At 40.4% G+C, this 14,305-nt stretch overlaps 1 protein-coding gene across 1 annotated transcript; it reads left to right on the plus strand.

The window, feature by feature from the left end:
- The first annotated feature begins 703 nt into the window (after window positions 1-703).
- LOC133452111 (tripartite motif-containing protein 16-like) lies at window positions 704-3,302 on the plus strand. The gene is made up of 2 exons (XM_061731317.1): window positions 704-2,127; window positions 3,210-3,302. Exons 1-2 carry the CDS (start codon window positions 883-885, stop codon window positions 3,237-3,239), a joined length of 1,275 nt encoding a protein of 424 aa, XP_061587301.1. The 5' UTR covers window positions 704-882; the 3' UTR covers window positions 3,240-3,302.
- The last annotated feature ends 11,003 nt before the right edge of the window (window positions 3,303-14,305 follow it).

A 14,305-nucleotide genomic window follows, 5' to 3' on the forward strand; every position in this document is an offset into this window, starting at 1 on the left:
TTAAAATATTGATACTTTAGAAATGTGGAGTAAATGTTTAGTTTTTCATTAATAAGAGTACATTGGGAAGTAACTTTACTATAATAATCTAATCTAAATGGTCTGTTATTATCATATGTGAAATACAGCTGAGTAAATTCATGAGTGACGACGAAACTACAGTCAGAACGTTACTGACGACCGATCACAAATTAAATCATGTGTGGAGCTATTTCAGCACCTTAAAATCTACAGATTCCCATTTCAATCAAATTTAGAGAAACAAATGTGATTATGAAGTAACCAATATAGTAAATACATGCTATAATCGGTGAGGTACGGTTCAAAACACACTTAAGTCTTGGAAAAAGTTTGTGTTAAAATGTTAAGGTAAGCATTTTATATTTGATACGCCTGCTGTTAACCAATGTGTAGTTTTCATCAGTTATTTTTGTTATTATTGTTAGATTTTCTGATACTTAAACAAGAAGAATAAATAGGCTGATGATTTGTTTTCATTATAAAACTATAATTTGAAATATGCTATTTTTTATTTTATTTTAATTTATCCAAACACACTTTCAGTTTTTATGTGAACCTGCACTGCCCACACTTTGAGACAAAATTAAACATTTATCTATTGTATCATTGTTGAGAAACTGGCGTTAAAACGATCTGGAAACCTGGAACGGGAGCCTGATAGCAGTTTTTAAACAGGAACGTTTTCTGTTCTGAAAGAGTTAAAGGGTTTTTATCTCAGACAACTTCTCCTCATGGACTCTGAGCCTCATAAACCAGCAGCTCCACTCTGGACACGTTTCCTTGTTCCCTCCCCTGCAGATCTGCAGACTAGTATCAGTGTTGAGGAAGTAAAAACTTCAGTCTCAGTGATCGAGAGGAGAAATGGCGCAGAAAGGAGTTCAGCTGGACCAGGAAACCTTTTCTTGTTCCATCTGTTTGGAGGTTTTAAAGGATCCGGTGGCTATTCCCTGTGGACACAGTTACTGTATGAACTGTATTAAAACCTACTGGGATGAAGGACAGAAGAAAATCCCCAGCTGTCCTCAGTGTAGAGAGACATTTATACCGAAGCCTGTGCTGGTGAAAAACACCATGTTAGCAGCTTTAGTGGAGGAGATGAAGAAGACTGGACTCCAAGCTGCTCCTGCTGATCACTGCTATGCTGGACCTGAAGATGTGGCCTGTGATTTCTGCTCTGGGAGAAAACTGAAAGCCATTAAGTCCTGTTTAGTCTGTCTGGCCTCTTACTGCCAGAAACACCTTCAACCTCATCATGATGTGGCTCCATTAAAGAAACACAAGCTGGTGGATCCCTCCAAGAACCTGCAGGACAACATCTGCCCCCGTCATGATGAGGTGATGAAGATGTTCTGTCGTACTGATCAGAAGTGTATCTGTTATCTCTGCTCTGTGGATGAACATAAAGGCCACGACACAGTCTCAGCTGCAGCAGAAAGGACGGAGAAACAGAGAGAGATGGAGGTGAGTCGACAACTAATCCAGCAGGAGATCCAGGACAGAGAGAGAGATGTGAAGCTGCTTCAGCAGGAGGTGGAGGCCATCAATCAGTCTGCTGATAAAACAGTGGAGGACAGTGAGGAGATCTTCACTGAGCTGATCTCTCTCCTCCAGAAGAGAAGCTCTGATGTGAAGCAGCAGATCAGATCCCAGCAGGAAACTGAAGTGAGGAGAGTCAGAGAGCTGAAGGAGAAGCTGCAGCAGGAGATCAGTGACCTGAAGAGGAGAGACGCTGAGATGAAGCAGCTCAGAGACATCGAGGACCACAACCAGTTTCTCCACAACTGTCCCTCACTGCCACCACTCAGTGAGTCCACACACTCCTCCAGCATCAGCATCCGTCCTCTCACACACTCCTCCAGCATCAGCATCCGTCCTCTCAGGTACTTTCAGGATGTGACAGCAGCTGTGTCAGAGGTCAGAGGTCGACTACAGGACATCCTGAGAGACACGTGGACAAACTTCTCACTGGCCGTCACTGATGTGGATGTTTTACTGTCACAACCAGAACTAAAGAGCAGAGCTGGATTCTTGAAATATTCATGTGAAATCACTCTGGATCCAAACACATTACACACACGGCTGTTACTGTCAGAGGAGAACAGAAAGGTGACTATTATGGAGAACCGTCAGTCTTATTCTAGTCATCCAGACAGATTCACTAATGTTCTTCAGGTCCTGAGTAGAGAGAGTCTGACTGGACGTCATTACTGGGAGGTGGAGAAGAAAGCAGGTGGAGTTTTTGTAGCAGTTTCATACAAGAATATCAGCAGATCAGGGGGGTGGAAGGAAAGTGGATTTGGATATAATGACAAATCTTGGTCACTACGTTGTTCCTCAGACAGATATGTATTTTATTACAACAACATCCAAACCTCCCTCTCAGGTCCTCAGAGCTCCAGAATAGGAGTTTACCTGGATCACAGAGCAGGAGTTCTGTCCTTCTACAGCGTCTCTGGAACCATGACCCTCCTCCGCAGAGTCCAGACCTCCTTCACTCAGCCGCTACACGCTGGAGTTTGTGTTTGTGGCACTGATGGAGACTCAGCTGAGTTCTGTAAACTCAAATAGATGTATTTACTCTTTATGTTTTTATTGATTTTCTTTTCTTCTCAGAGATGAACGTCTCAAACTCTGATGGATAGAGGGACGTTTTTGTTCTATAAGTTGATGTTTTGTTGTTATTTCCTCTTTTGGATGTGGAAGTTGTTCTTTTTCGTTTCACCTGGGAAATATTAATAATATTAACATCTTCTATTTCATTATAAAAACATAGAAATAAGCCTGTTGTAATTGTTGTTAACTATTAGTTTTGATGAGTTTCTATGTTGTATTTCTCTTTTCTTCTCCTCTTTATCTCTGATATCATGTCTGCATTCACACTGGTTTCCTCATTCATTAGCAAACCAAAGGTTCTTTTCTAAAGATGAAAATATTTTTTAGAAAGAAAAGTATATGATTTCAGAAATGTTAGTGACAGCAGCAACGCAGCAAACAGTTCAGTAAAGCCTCTAGTTGGTGTAAACTAGTGTGTTGGGGCCGGTAGTCATCGCTGCAGCTGCAGGACCAGACTAGATCTGCAGATCACATGTTGTTGATGTCTGAATCTGTTGAGGATGTTTCATGTTTAACAATCTGAATATTTAGTAAGAAATAAAACTTCTGATGTTCTAACAAAGTGTTTTCTTCAGTCTTCATTCCAGGATTTGACTCAGATCTGAGGGAGAAAACATGAATCTAATATTCAAGTAAAACTGAGGCAGTTTTCCTCCTGAAACATCACAAAGTACAGAGTTCATGTTCACAACAAATCATATTTCTGGATTTAAATGTGTCTTTACTGATTTTACTGCTCTTTTTCTGGCCAGACTTCACTCAGAAAAGAGGCTCCACAATCTTCTATTCCTGTTAATTAAAGATGAAATAAGTGAATTAAACAGTGTAATCTCAGTTAAATGGAGCCGTCTTGGGTGCAGGAGCCGCTGCAGGAACATGTTCTGCTTGGAAGATGCTGCTGGACGGTACCAGAGGGCGGTGCAGCGGTTCAGCTTCACTCTGCAGGGTGGAGGTCTGGGAACGTGATCAGGAAACCTCCCAAGATGGCTCACTTTACCGTCAGCGTGTTGACAACTGAGTGCACGTTGTGACACTAGATGTAGTAAATGTTTGACTTTTAATGGCCCGTGAAGCCTGAGAGCAAGGGTCAAGTAAACTTTGAGTTTCAATGTGCAGGTGAACAGAAGCAGCAATAAAAATGAATCATGATGGAGACAGAAGCTCATCTGGACCTCTGGGGATGTAAAGTCAGCTCGGGTCGTCACTCCTGTGTTCCCAGGTTTCTAGAACTTCCCCAGACCAGGATCACACTGGTGTCTACACTGATGTTTAGAAGATTTGTTTCAGTTAAAATGATAATAATAATATTAATACGTGGATGTTTTTCTGAATCAGGTTGATTTAAAAGGTGAAAAACTGATTGGAAGCTTTGAGATCCGGAGACTCTGACTGCAGACTGTGGAGAAAGAGAAGCTCCAGCAGAAACATGTGACCTCCACTCTCCAGGGTTAAGTTCAGGGGAACATATCAGCCTGTGGTAAAGTGGAAGTGACTGCTGGGTTCAGCAAACGCTGGTTTATCACAAGCTGCAGACTGCTGAGCTTCACTTCATAACACTTCACATTTCATCATTTACAATATTGATGTTTTACTTCTTTTTTTAGTGTTTCTGCTCTTCATGTAACTTTCTGTCCTGAACATTGTATCCTGGTTCCAGGGGCGGAGCTAGAGGGGAGGCCGGGGGGGCACTGGACCCCCCTGAAATGTGATTACCCCCCCCAAGTGCCAGATGATTGAAATATCAGGGCACCGTGCACGTCTTGTTGAAAGGAGCCAGTTGCGTTTTGAAATCAGTGACTCCTGACTGCTAAGTCCCTCCTGTACAGTAGTTAGTGCTATGTATGAAATGTATGCATGGAGTCAACATAAAAAACTACTGAGAGGAACACAACCATGTTAAATTCTTTGAATGAGAATCGACAAAGAAAAACTGGAAGTAAATCAACATTATTTGAAAAAAATGTGCTTATTTTGACTGCAACCTAAAATATAGCACAGAGGGGTCAACGAGAGTCTGAGGACTCCAAGAATAAGGGAAACTTTTTGGCCATATTAGACGAAATAGCAAAGCATGACCAATTTATTGAAAAAAGGCTGGATTCATGTGGGAACGCAAAGTACACAAGTCACCAAATCCAAAATGAGATTCTTCAGGGCTCAGCTGAGATGGTACAGAGTGAAATCATAAAAGAAGTGAAAAAAATGAAGTGTTCAGTGTGTTTGCAGATGAAACAAAAGACTTGCAAAAAAAGGGACAAATGTCTTTGTTTTTTTACATTTTGTACAGTGTGAATAAACTTAAATTTATATATACACAAATGTCCTGTGCTTAATATGTACATTTCAACATTTAGAGACTCCGATTGCAATTGATTGTTCAAGAAACTAATTCATTGTCAAAGTCTGTGGACCCCCTGAAATAGCCCTGGCCCCCTCTGGCCCCCCCAAGGTTCAAAGTGGAGCTCCGCCACTGCCTGGTTCACGTCTGCAACCTCAGGACCTGGAAACAGTGAAGATCAGGAGTCTGGGGAGTGACGTCACACCGCCCCCTACAGGAAGATGCTTACATGACATGTAGTGAGGTTTTCAAAGAGGAAAGAAGTCACGTGTTTAAACACTTTTCCTCCCGTCTGGTTTTCTTCTTTTATATATTTAAACATTTTATTGTCATTTAGAATTAAAGAAACATTTTTTTGGAGGTAAAGGATGCTGATAAAAACTTTTGTTGCTGGATATGAAAGTTAATATTCTTAGGGATGCAGAATGTACTGAAGGCCAAGTTGAGAGTTCTGTTCAGACTCTGATCAGATCTCAACTTGGTCTTCAGAAGGGGGGCAGAGCCTCCAAACAGGCCAAGGACTCCTATAAGAGGAGAATGGAGGGAGACCTGAAGGACAATAACCCACAGCAGATATGGAGGGACATCCACTCTTCAACTCTTCAATCTCTCCCGGACACATGCCTCCGTCCCCACCACCATCCACAACCTCCATGATTACAGAGCCATTGCCCTGACGTCTGTAATCATGAAGTTTCTGGACCGATCAGTCTTGCAGACGACTTGCAAACGACTGGAGCTCAGGGGAGGAACAAGGACCTTCACCTGTAGGGCTGAAAGACAAATGTTGAGACACAAGAAGGTTTTTCTGGCTGCAGACTCGGCAGTTGCATCAGCTCTACTGTTGCCTTGGCTAATAGGGTCAGAAGAAGAAGTGTGGGCCTGACACTTACACACAGCAATGGCAGAAGGGAGCAGGATACCTTCAAGAGGAGACGCAACTTGTGTTGCATTTCAAATGGGTTTACAATCAGATTTCAAGAATGTTCTGTGTTTCCACAATGCTCCAAAGTCATGAACGACACCTAATGCATATCTGGACTCCGTAGATGATTACAGACATACCTGCAGCTAGTTTGCATGCCTCAGTTAATGCATGAGTTCAGCAGTCTGGGTGGAATAATGTTTTTGAAGAAGAACAGAAGTCATGGAACCATGTTTTTCATCCACAGTTTGAAGGAAAGGTTTACCTGGATCAGGAAGTCCTGAAGTAGAAGCTGTTTGAAGAGACACTTCCAGTTCAGTAAAAGCCATCTCTGCTTCTGGGGTCCATGTAATAAGGTCTGAAGGCTGTAGACTTTTCCCATGGATAAGAGAAGACAACGGGGCTTCAAGAACAGACAAGTTTGATACAAAATTCCCACAATATGAACACATTCCCAGGAATAAGTTGTTTTTTCGTGCAAAGTTTGGGTGAGAGGGATTTGCCCTCAGCTGTGATCACATGATCCGATAGGTGACTTTTTCTTGCACAAACTGCAGTTTAGACGGACTCGTTTTATAACCATTTGCATGAAGATGTTTCAGTAAGATAGTGGTGTCAAAGACTTTGTTTTAGAGCATAATTGTAAGTAAAAGCAAACCAATGCTGAGTATCAGGGTGAACAGGAACTGAGAAAAACACATTTGAGAGATCCACTGCAGAAACATATTTGGCATCTGGTTATTGTTATTATTGCACAGTGGTTAATTACTCTGAGACTATAATTAAAATGTGAACACAGTAATCAGACTATCTGAGGGCCCAGCTGTAGTTCGGTAGCAATGCTTTATTTCACCACTAGATGGCGCTGTCGCGTTGTTTAAATTGTAAAAACAGACCGGACCACTTGCTGCAGGTGAATTGATTAAAGTAAGAGCGTGTATCAGTTGATATTCATTTTCTCTCCACAAAAGTTTAATTTCCTCCCTATGTACTGTATAAACCATACTATTATTACAAATGTGTAAGTTTTGATGTGGTATTGGATACTCACGTGTAGCTGATATATCGTATAGATGTGGCAGCAGAGTGTGAGTACAAGCCATTAAAAGTCAAAATACCACTGAAAACTTAAAAACACATCACAGGAATCAACCAGTGAAATCTCTAAGGAGCAGAAAAAGGGATTTCAAATGCAAAACAGATTAAAAACAGATCCAGTTTGTATTTGATCATTAGTTTGAAGCTTGACTTAACACACACCAGTCACAAGGAATCTAGTGTCTGAATATTTACTTACCATGAAATTCAAATCTTCAATTTAATATCAGAAAAACTCAAGAAACATGTCTGAGTTGTATATTTACCACCGCACCTTTTAATTTAGATTCTGAAACAGAAAATGACTGTTAAAAACTGGTAAAAGGAATTTGTGTCCATGTAAGACTTCAGCTATTCAACAGTCCATAGTTATCTGATTCTCCTCTTTATCATACACAGATGTTCCTTGAGACAGAGCTGGACTGCAGGCAGGTCAGTCAACGCACGCTCTCTGTATATATGAAGCTCAGCTGTGGTTGTGGTTTGAGGTCAGGTGTCATTCTGCCACAGTACCCGTATAGAAAGCCTGGACCTCCCAGGAAAAGGTCAGAATATCATGCACTATTTATTAGTATTTATTAGGTATACCAGGTTAACCTACAGGTACTACATGTAAACTCCACTGTCACCCATTCCTACATGGGCGGCTTCCTCCCCCAGGGAGCCTGCAATTTACTTTTGCACTCCAAACAGTGCGGTACGTACTTGAAAGTGCTGTTTTTTAATTTTACTAAACAAAAACAAATGTTTTTAAGACATAGAAAGTTTTTAAAAAGTTCTGAAAAAGCTTGAATATAGCTAACTTGAATTTAGGTTTGTGCCTTGTGGACAATACAATCATATTCCTATTACCGTATTTTCCGCACTATAAGGTGCACCTAAAAGCCTTTCATTTTCTCAAAAACCGGCAGTGCGCCTTATAATGCAGTGCGCCTTATATATGATCATTACGGTAATGTCTGTTACTGTAGTCAGGGGGATTGTAGCTACTGTAGTTGGTGTCGGCGAAGTAACGGCACTAAAATCGTCAGGAATCGTCCCAGACGTTCAAGACAACAGCAGCAACGCTGACTCGCATCATGGAGACTTTGACGAGACGGAGCAAAGCTGGTTTTTATTTTGTTAATAAAGTTTGACATTCAGTACTTTTCTTCTTATTTTTTTTTGCATATGCTGTAGGATTTTGTAGCATTTCCTGTAGCGCAGCTCCATCAGGTAGATACAAAACTCAACCCCAGCCAATATAGTACGGTATTTTACCATATATTTAGTGCACCTTATAATGGGGTGCGCCTTATATATGGAAAAAGTTTTAAAATACGTAATTCATTGAAGGTGGGCCTTATAATGCGGAAAATACGGTATTCATATTGCACTTTATGTTAACACTCAGTTATCAAAATAAACACAATTTTGTTGTTTAAGCTCATTTATGTGTCAATTCAATGATTCAGTCATGTACCAAAATCCATTGAAATTGAAAAATGTTGCTTCTCGTGTCAAATATTGATATGCGATTAATTGCGATTCATTAATTACAAAGCTTATAATTAATTAGATTAATTTTTTTAATCAAGTCCCACCACTAATAATATATATATATATATATATATATATATATATATATATATATATATATATATATATATATATATATATATATATATATAAAGTATGTATATGTAAGTATGTATATATGTATATATATGACTTAGTCACCGATCCTTTTTCCCATGAATGCAACAGCAAAACTACACTTTTACAATTTTCCAGCATTGACTCACCAGTTAATCTCAGTTCCCCACTGCTCCGCTAGACTGCATGTGAAGCATTTCTGTGGCTCCTTCTGTGATGTTTTGTGGCCGCTCGGGTTCATACCTCTCTCCAGCAGGTTTATGCCGGGAGGCCCCCTTTGTTTTTCTCCGTTTTAACTCGGGTACAAAAACAATGGAGAAGTCAGGGCGACGGCTCCTCTGGCGCTGCCCTCCCCGGGCAGTCGTGGAGGTTGAAGCAGGACGCTGTGACTCACGCCATCTATCACAATAAGTGCACTCGTATAACCAGAACACATACGGTTAACGGTCATACTGCCGACTGTTTGTGGGTTCTCGCTTCGGTGAGTAATGCTGACTCGGCAGTGTTTTCAGGTCACGCTTCTTTACTACGGCGATCCATTTGATCATGTGAAGGGTTTCAGGTTTTTTGGGACGGGAATAAACAACCGCGGCATTTCAACCACATCAGTAATGAAAACCATCTGAATTTTTTGGTCACTAATAGACGTATTTAAACACCGAATGTCTGCTAATAAGCAGCTGAAGCACAATGAGCACACTTCTCGTGGTTCTAAAGTCCTCCCTGGTTTACTGTCTCTGCTTTACTTACTTCGGTCAAAACATTCCTCAGTAAAGTAAATCTCATTCTTACGGTGTCAGCTCTTGCATAAGTGCTCCATAGCTGAATAGATATGATTCTGCTGTGTATCTTAGACCAGTTAAAACTAACAGTAAGCGCAGCTCCAGCCAGAAAGCTCTTCTGGAAGTTTTTTACGAATGATCATCCACGTCAAACACGTGTCTGCTGAGCCCTGAGTCAAAAGGCTTGTTGCAGCAGATTTGAGGAGTGCTCTCTCTGGCCGTCTCTCTCAGGGGAAAACATGAGTCATGATGCTTGTTTTGAAAGAAAACAGCTGCCTATCCTGTCTATTGATTTGCTGTTTGACACTTAACCAGAGGTGTCTTCAGTATGCACATGCATTACTCAGGTAGAAGTATAGATACTAGAGTTTAAAAATACTCCTGTAGAAGTTGAAGTATCAACTCAAGTTTTTTACTCAAGTTTAAGTATAAAAGTACTGGTTTCAAAACTACTTAAAGTATAAAAGTAAAAGTAATGTAAGGGGGAAAAAAGCCATTAAGGACAAAAGCCATTGAAAATTAAAGGAGCATGAGGCTCCTTTTAAGAAATGAGACTCTCTAGCGCCACCCTTCACCACGACGGCCGTTGGGGGTACTGCAGCCAACAGTGAAGCCGGCACGGGAGAACGGGGAGAACGTGCATGCAGCGTCATGTGACGTCACATCCGCAGCCCAGCGCGGGAAATTCCGGGCACGAATTGCAGCACATTTTGCAGCACACAGCCTGTTCAAGGCAAAGGAGAGATACACTAGAGGAATCATTCTTTTGGGTTTGGAACGCTTCATCTGACATTATTACTAGAAAAATTAAAACGTATACGGATTGTTTTTCATAAATCCTGCCTCAATCCAGCCTCAAGCTCCTTTAATGTATCTTAGTATAATGCAAATATATTAAAGAACCATATACCGTATTTTCTGGACTATAAGCCGCTACTTCTTTCATAGGTTTTGAACCGTGCAGCTTATACAAAGGTATTTGTAAGGTAAGCTATTCTGTGGATTTTTCTTCCACCGCTAGGGGGAGCGCTAACCGGAATTAGAATGAAAACTAAGACAAAATATATGCAAAGAAGAATACGCTACTTCTTCTTTAGCAGATACAAGTAGGTAGAAGCAGATTTCAAACAGATAAATAGATAAATAAATACCGGTTATTTTCTCTTGGTTCTGTCCTGTTTTAATCAGCAAAGTTGCTGCCGTGTTAAAGACACTGTTAGGAAAGATCTATTTAGGTACAAACATGTACATCATTTACAGTTCAAAATCCTTCTGTACATGTAGTAAATATCTAATTTAACAACATAAATATCTGCGGCTTTTCATATCCTTTTTTAAAAAAGAGAGCGGATGCGGCTTATATACAGGTGCGGCTTGTATATCTTTTTTTATTATTTTTTTAAAAATAGAGTGGATGCGGCTTATATACAGGTGCGGCTTATAGTCCAGAAAATACAGGTATGTGTACTATTGAGCATTAACATGTGTTTCAGAGAGCAGGAGATATGATGACTAGTTTCCTATAAGTATTGTAATGGTGCAAAAAGTCAAACTTCAGAGGCATGTTATCATTTATCCTAACCTTTATTGGAATGTACATCCAAGTTTAGTTGCAGGAATCTGAGGGAACGGATGTAAGAACAAAACTGGACAAGAACATCTGAAACAACCACAACCAAATTCACTCTATCCGGATGGAGCAATTTAACTGGATAGTTTTTATTAAAGGCCGAAATGAAATAGAGTAACGAGGCTGTTTTTAAAATGTAAGGAGTAAAAAGTACAGATAATTGCGTGAAAATGTAAGGAGTAAAAGTAAAAAGTCGTCTGAAAAATAATTACTCCAGTGAAGTATAGATAACCAAAATTTCTACTTAAGTAAGGTAACGACGTATTTGTACTTATTTGTTACTTGACACCTCTGCACTTAACTGTGCCTTTGAGGGCTAATGAGTCACTCTCACATATATATATTTACCCAGCAGCAGGTCTCCTCCAGCAAACAGTGGAGGACTCTTCCACACGTCTTCCCGGCCTCGTGGTGAAATCTGCGGACAGCAAAGCTTCACCCGGTGACAAGAAGGGCTTTCAGCCGGTGCAGTGGCTCTCAGAGGACCACACTGCAGCAGCGGTCAGCCGTCCCCAGGCGTCTGGGCTGGTCAGTGTGGTCCCCCCCCCTCAGTGCAGCCAAGGATGTCACCGTCACTGTTCCTTCGCTGTGTCTCACCGCAAACAAGTTTGTTTTTTTGGGTTGTTTTTTTTTTTTGAGGGGCCAGTCATGCATTTCCATATTTCCATGGAGTTAGTCTAGATGTGAGAGTTCAGTGTGTAGTGGGCAGAATTACTGGAAGGCTTCACCGACTGCTGCAGTGGTGATGGAGGAACCAACAGCGGCCGTCCGGGGAGAGGTTTCCACCAAAGTCTCATGTGAAGACCCTTTGTTTCCCAAATACTCTCACCACATTTTAAACTGTAGTGTGGACATAATGGCCAACAAGAAAGAAGGATTTAAAGAACATTTGGGTGAAGAGGATTAGCCATTTGGTTCAGTACTAAGGAAAAGATGAGAGTAGCTCTTGGGAATATAATCTTCGGAAAACAAACCATCCTGTTTTGTAAAAGCAGATGTTGCAAGCTGTCAGACTGGGTTGTGATGGATCTGACTGAAAGCCCACAGGCCCGGTGGTCCCTCGCCTCACACATGACCACTGTACCTGTTTTTCTTTGACTTTTTCCTGCCCTGTTTCGTACGGAAGAGTATTAGGGCCAGGCAGGAGAAAAAATATTTGAGAGGAGAAGATTTGTTTTTATTGTGCACTTTGAGAAAAAAGTGGAAATGTCGAGAGAAAAGTCAAAATGTCGAGATTAATGTTGAAATACAATTTCAAGAATAAAGTCGAAATTTTGCCTTTTTTCTCAACATTTTGCCTTTTTTCTCGAAATTCAACTTCAACTTTTTTTTTTCTTTTTTTACCTTGTCTGCACACATATTAATGATTGATACCATGCAGGTAAAAACCAAAGGCATATGTATGTGCATTATTGCTATATTTGATATATATACATATATACGCCTACATACGCATACACATACATACATAAATATATACATACAAACCCAGTGATTTTTTTTTTTTTTTTTTTACTACTTCAACATTAATCTCGACATTTCGACTTTTTTCTCGACATTTCAACTTTTTTCTCGAAGTGCATAATGAAAAAAAAAATCTTCCTCCTCTAAAATATTATTTTTATTTCTCTCCTGCCTGGCCCTAATACTCTTCCGTAGAAATGATCTGGTTAGGTTTAAGCAATAACATTATTTTTCTTTCACTACGCGAGGATTGATGCTCGTCACAAAAGTCACTAAAGATATATACGTGTCGTATCAATCGGCCTGAATATAATACTTTTATTCCCTAAATGTTCTTGGTGTGAGATGCGTTTAGCCAAAACTAAATGTCTCAGTGGCTGTAGAATCAGTTTATTAAAATGCGAGACAACTCTCACACATGCACGTGTAATGAAGGGCTGAATTCAGCAGCTCGTTCTTGTAAGTTCTTGTAAGTTCTTGTAAGTCTGAAACCGAGAGGAAACCAAAGTCGTGCAAAACAGCAACACAGGCCACAACGGCACCTTTTAAATGGACAACAGGAGCCAAGTGCAAAAATAGGCAGAGCCTTTATGAGCTTTAATAGTTCCAAGCAAGTAGTTGCATAATTGCTCGGAATGATGTTAAACTTGTTTTATATACGTTTTTATTCAGGAAACAAATGGATTACAACATGTAATGAATTTTCAAGTTTCTGATAGGGAACTGTTAGTGAAACTTTGAATAGAGCCTGAATTTTCTTTACTATGTTACATATTTCTATGCTGTAAAGACATGTCGGTGGGACAGAAGGAATCTGCAGGATGTGAAAAGAAGTGCATCTTCTTAAAGGGTAAAATAGTCCTGGAACAGTCTCAGGTGAACAGCTGTGAGCTGGTAAGTCTTCAGCTCTTTATGCTCTTGTGTTTTTCTATTTTATTAAAGTAATTAGCGTCTATAAGACTTGAGAAGGCTTTTGTTATGAACTGTCTAGCCAGACAGATTAAAAGTTCATCCATGAATGAGTCTTTCATGTGACATGATGAGGTTAAGTCTGCCCTCTAATCAGCCTGCTTACACACACAATGGATTGATGACAGTTTTGCACAGGAAACACAAGTCTGGTTATGATGTGACGAAACCAGACAAAAGTGAAACACAGTAATGTGTAATCCAGGTTGTGGACGTCCAACGAATGACTTGCCCTAGTTCCGTCAGACACGTGAGACTTTGTGATGTATGCCGCTGCTTCCTCGTGAGCTTTTTTCACATTAATGCAAAGCGCACACTGGCATAAAGAGAACTCCATCCATTCAATCTGTTTCCCAGGTCTGCCGTGTCCTACTCAAGGACATGGAGGGACGGGGCTGCGGGAGCTTCTCCCCAGCAAGCTGCACCCTGGACGGGCTGCTGGTTTGTCTCTGCGATAAAGACACGTTTATCGGTCTGAAATGCAAATGTGATGCAGGATTCTGGTTCTAGGAGGACTTGTTGCCTATAAGTATTGTAATGGTGCAAAAAGTCAAACTTCAGAGGCATGTTATCATTTATCCTAACCTTTATTGGAATGTACATCCAAGTTTAGTTGCAGGAATCTGAGGGAACGGATGTAAGAACAAAACTGGACAAGAACATCTGAAACAACCACAACCAAATTCACTCTATCCGGATGGAGCAATTTAACTGGATAGTTTTTTTTAAAGGCCGAAATGAAATAGAGTAACGAGGCTGTTTTTAAAATGTAAGGAGTTAAAAGTACAGATAATTGCGTGAAAATGTAAGGAGTAAAAGTAAAAAGTCGT

This window comes from Cololabis saira, chromosome 10 (assembly GCF_033807715.1).
Source record: "Cololabis saira isolate AMF1-May2022 chromosome 10, fColSai1.1, whole genome shotgun sequence".
Classification (NCBI taxonomy): Eukaryota; Metazoa; Chordata; class Actinopteri; order Beloniformes; family Belonidae; genus Cololabis; species Cololabis saira.

Coding starts and splice junctions, on each gene's coding strand:
- LOC133452111 (XM_061731317.1), top strand. CDS start 883: ATGGCGCAGAAAGGAGTTCAGCTGGACCAGGAAACCTTTTCTTGTTCC. Junction 2,128..3,209: donor TGTCAGAGGAGAACAGAAAG/GTGACTATTATG, acceptor TGTTTTCTTCAG/TCTTCATTCCAGGATTTGAC.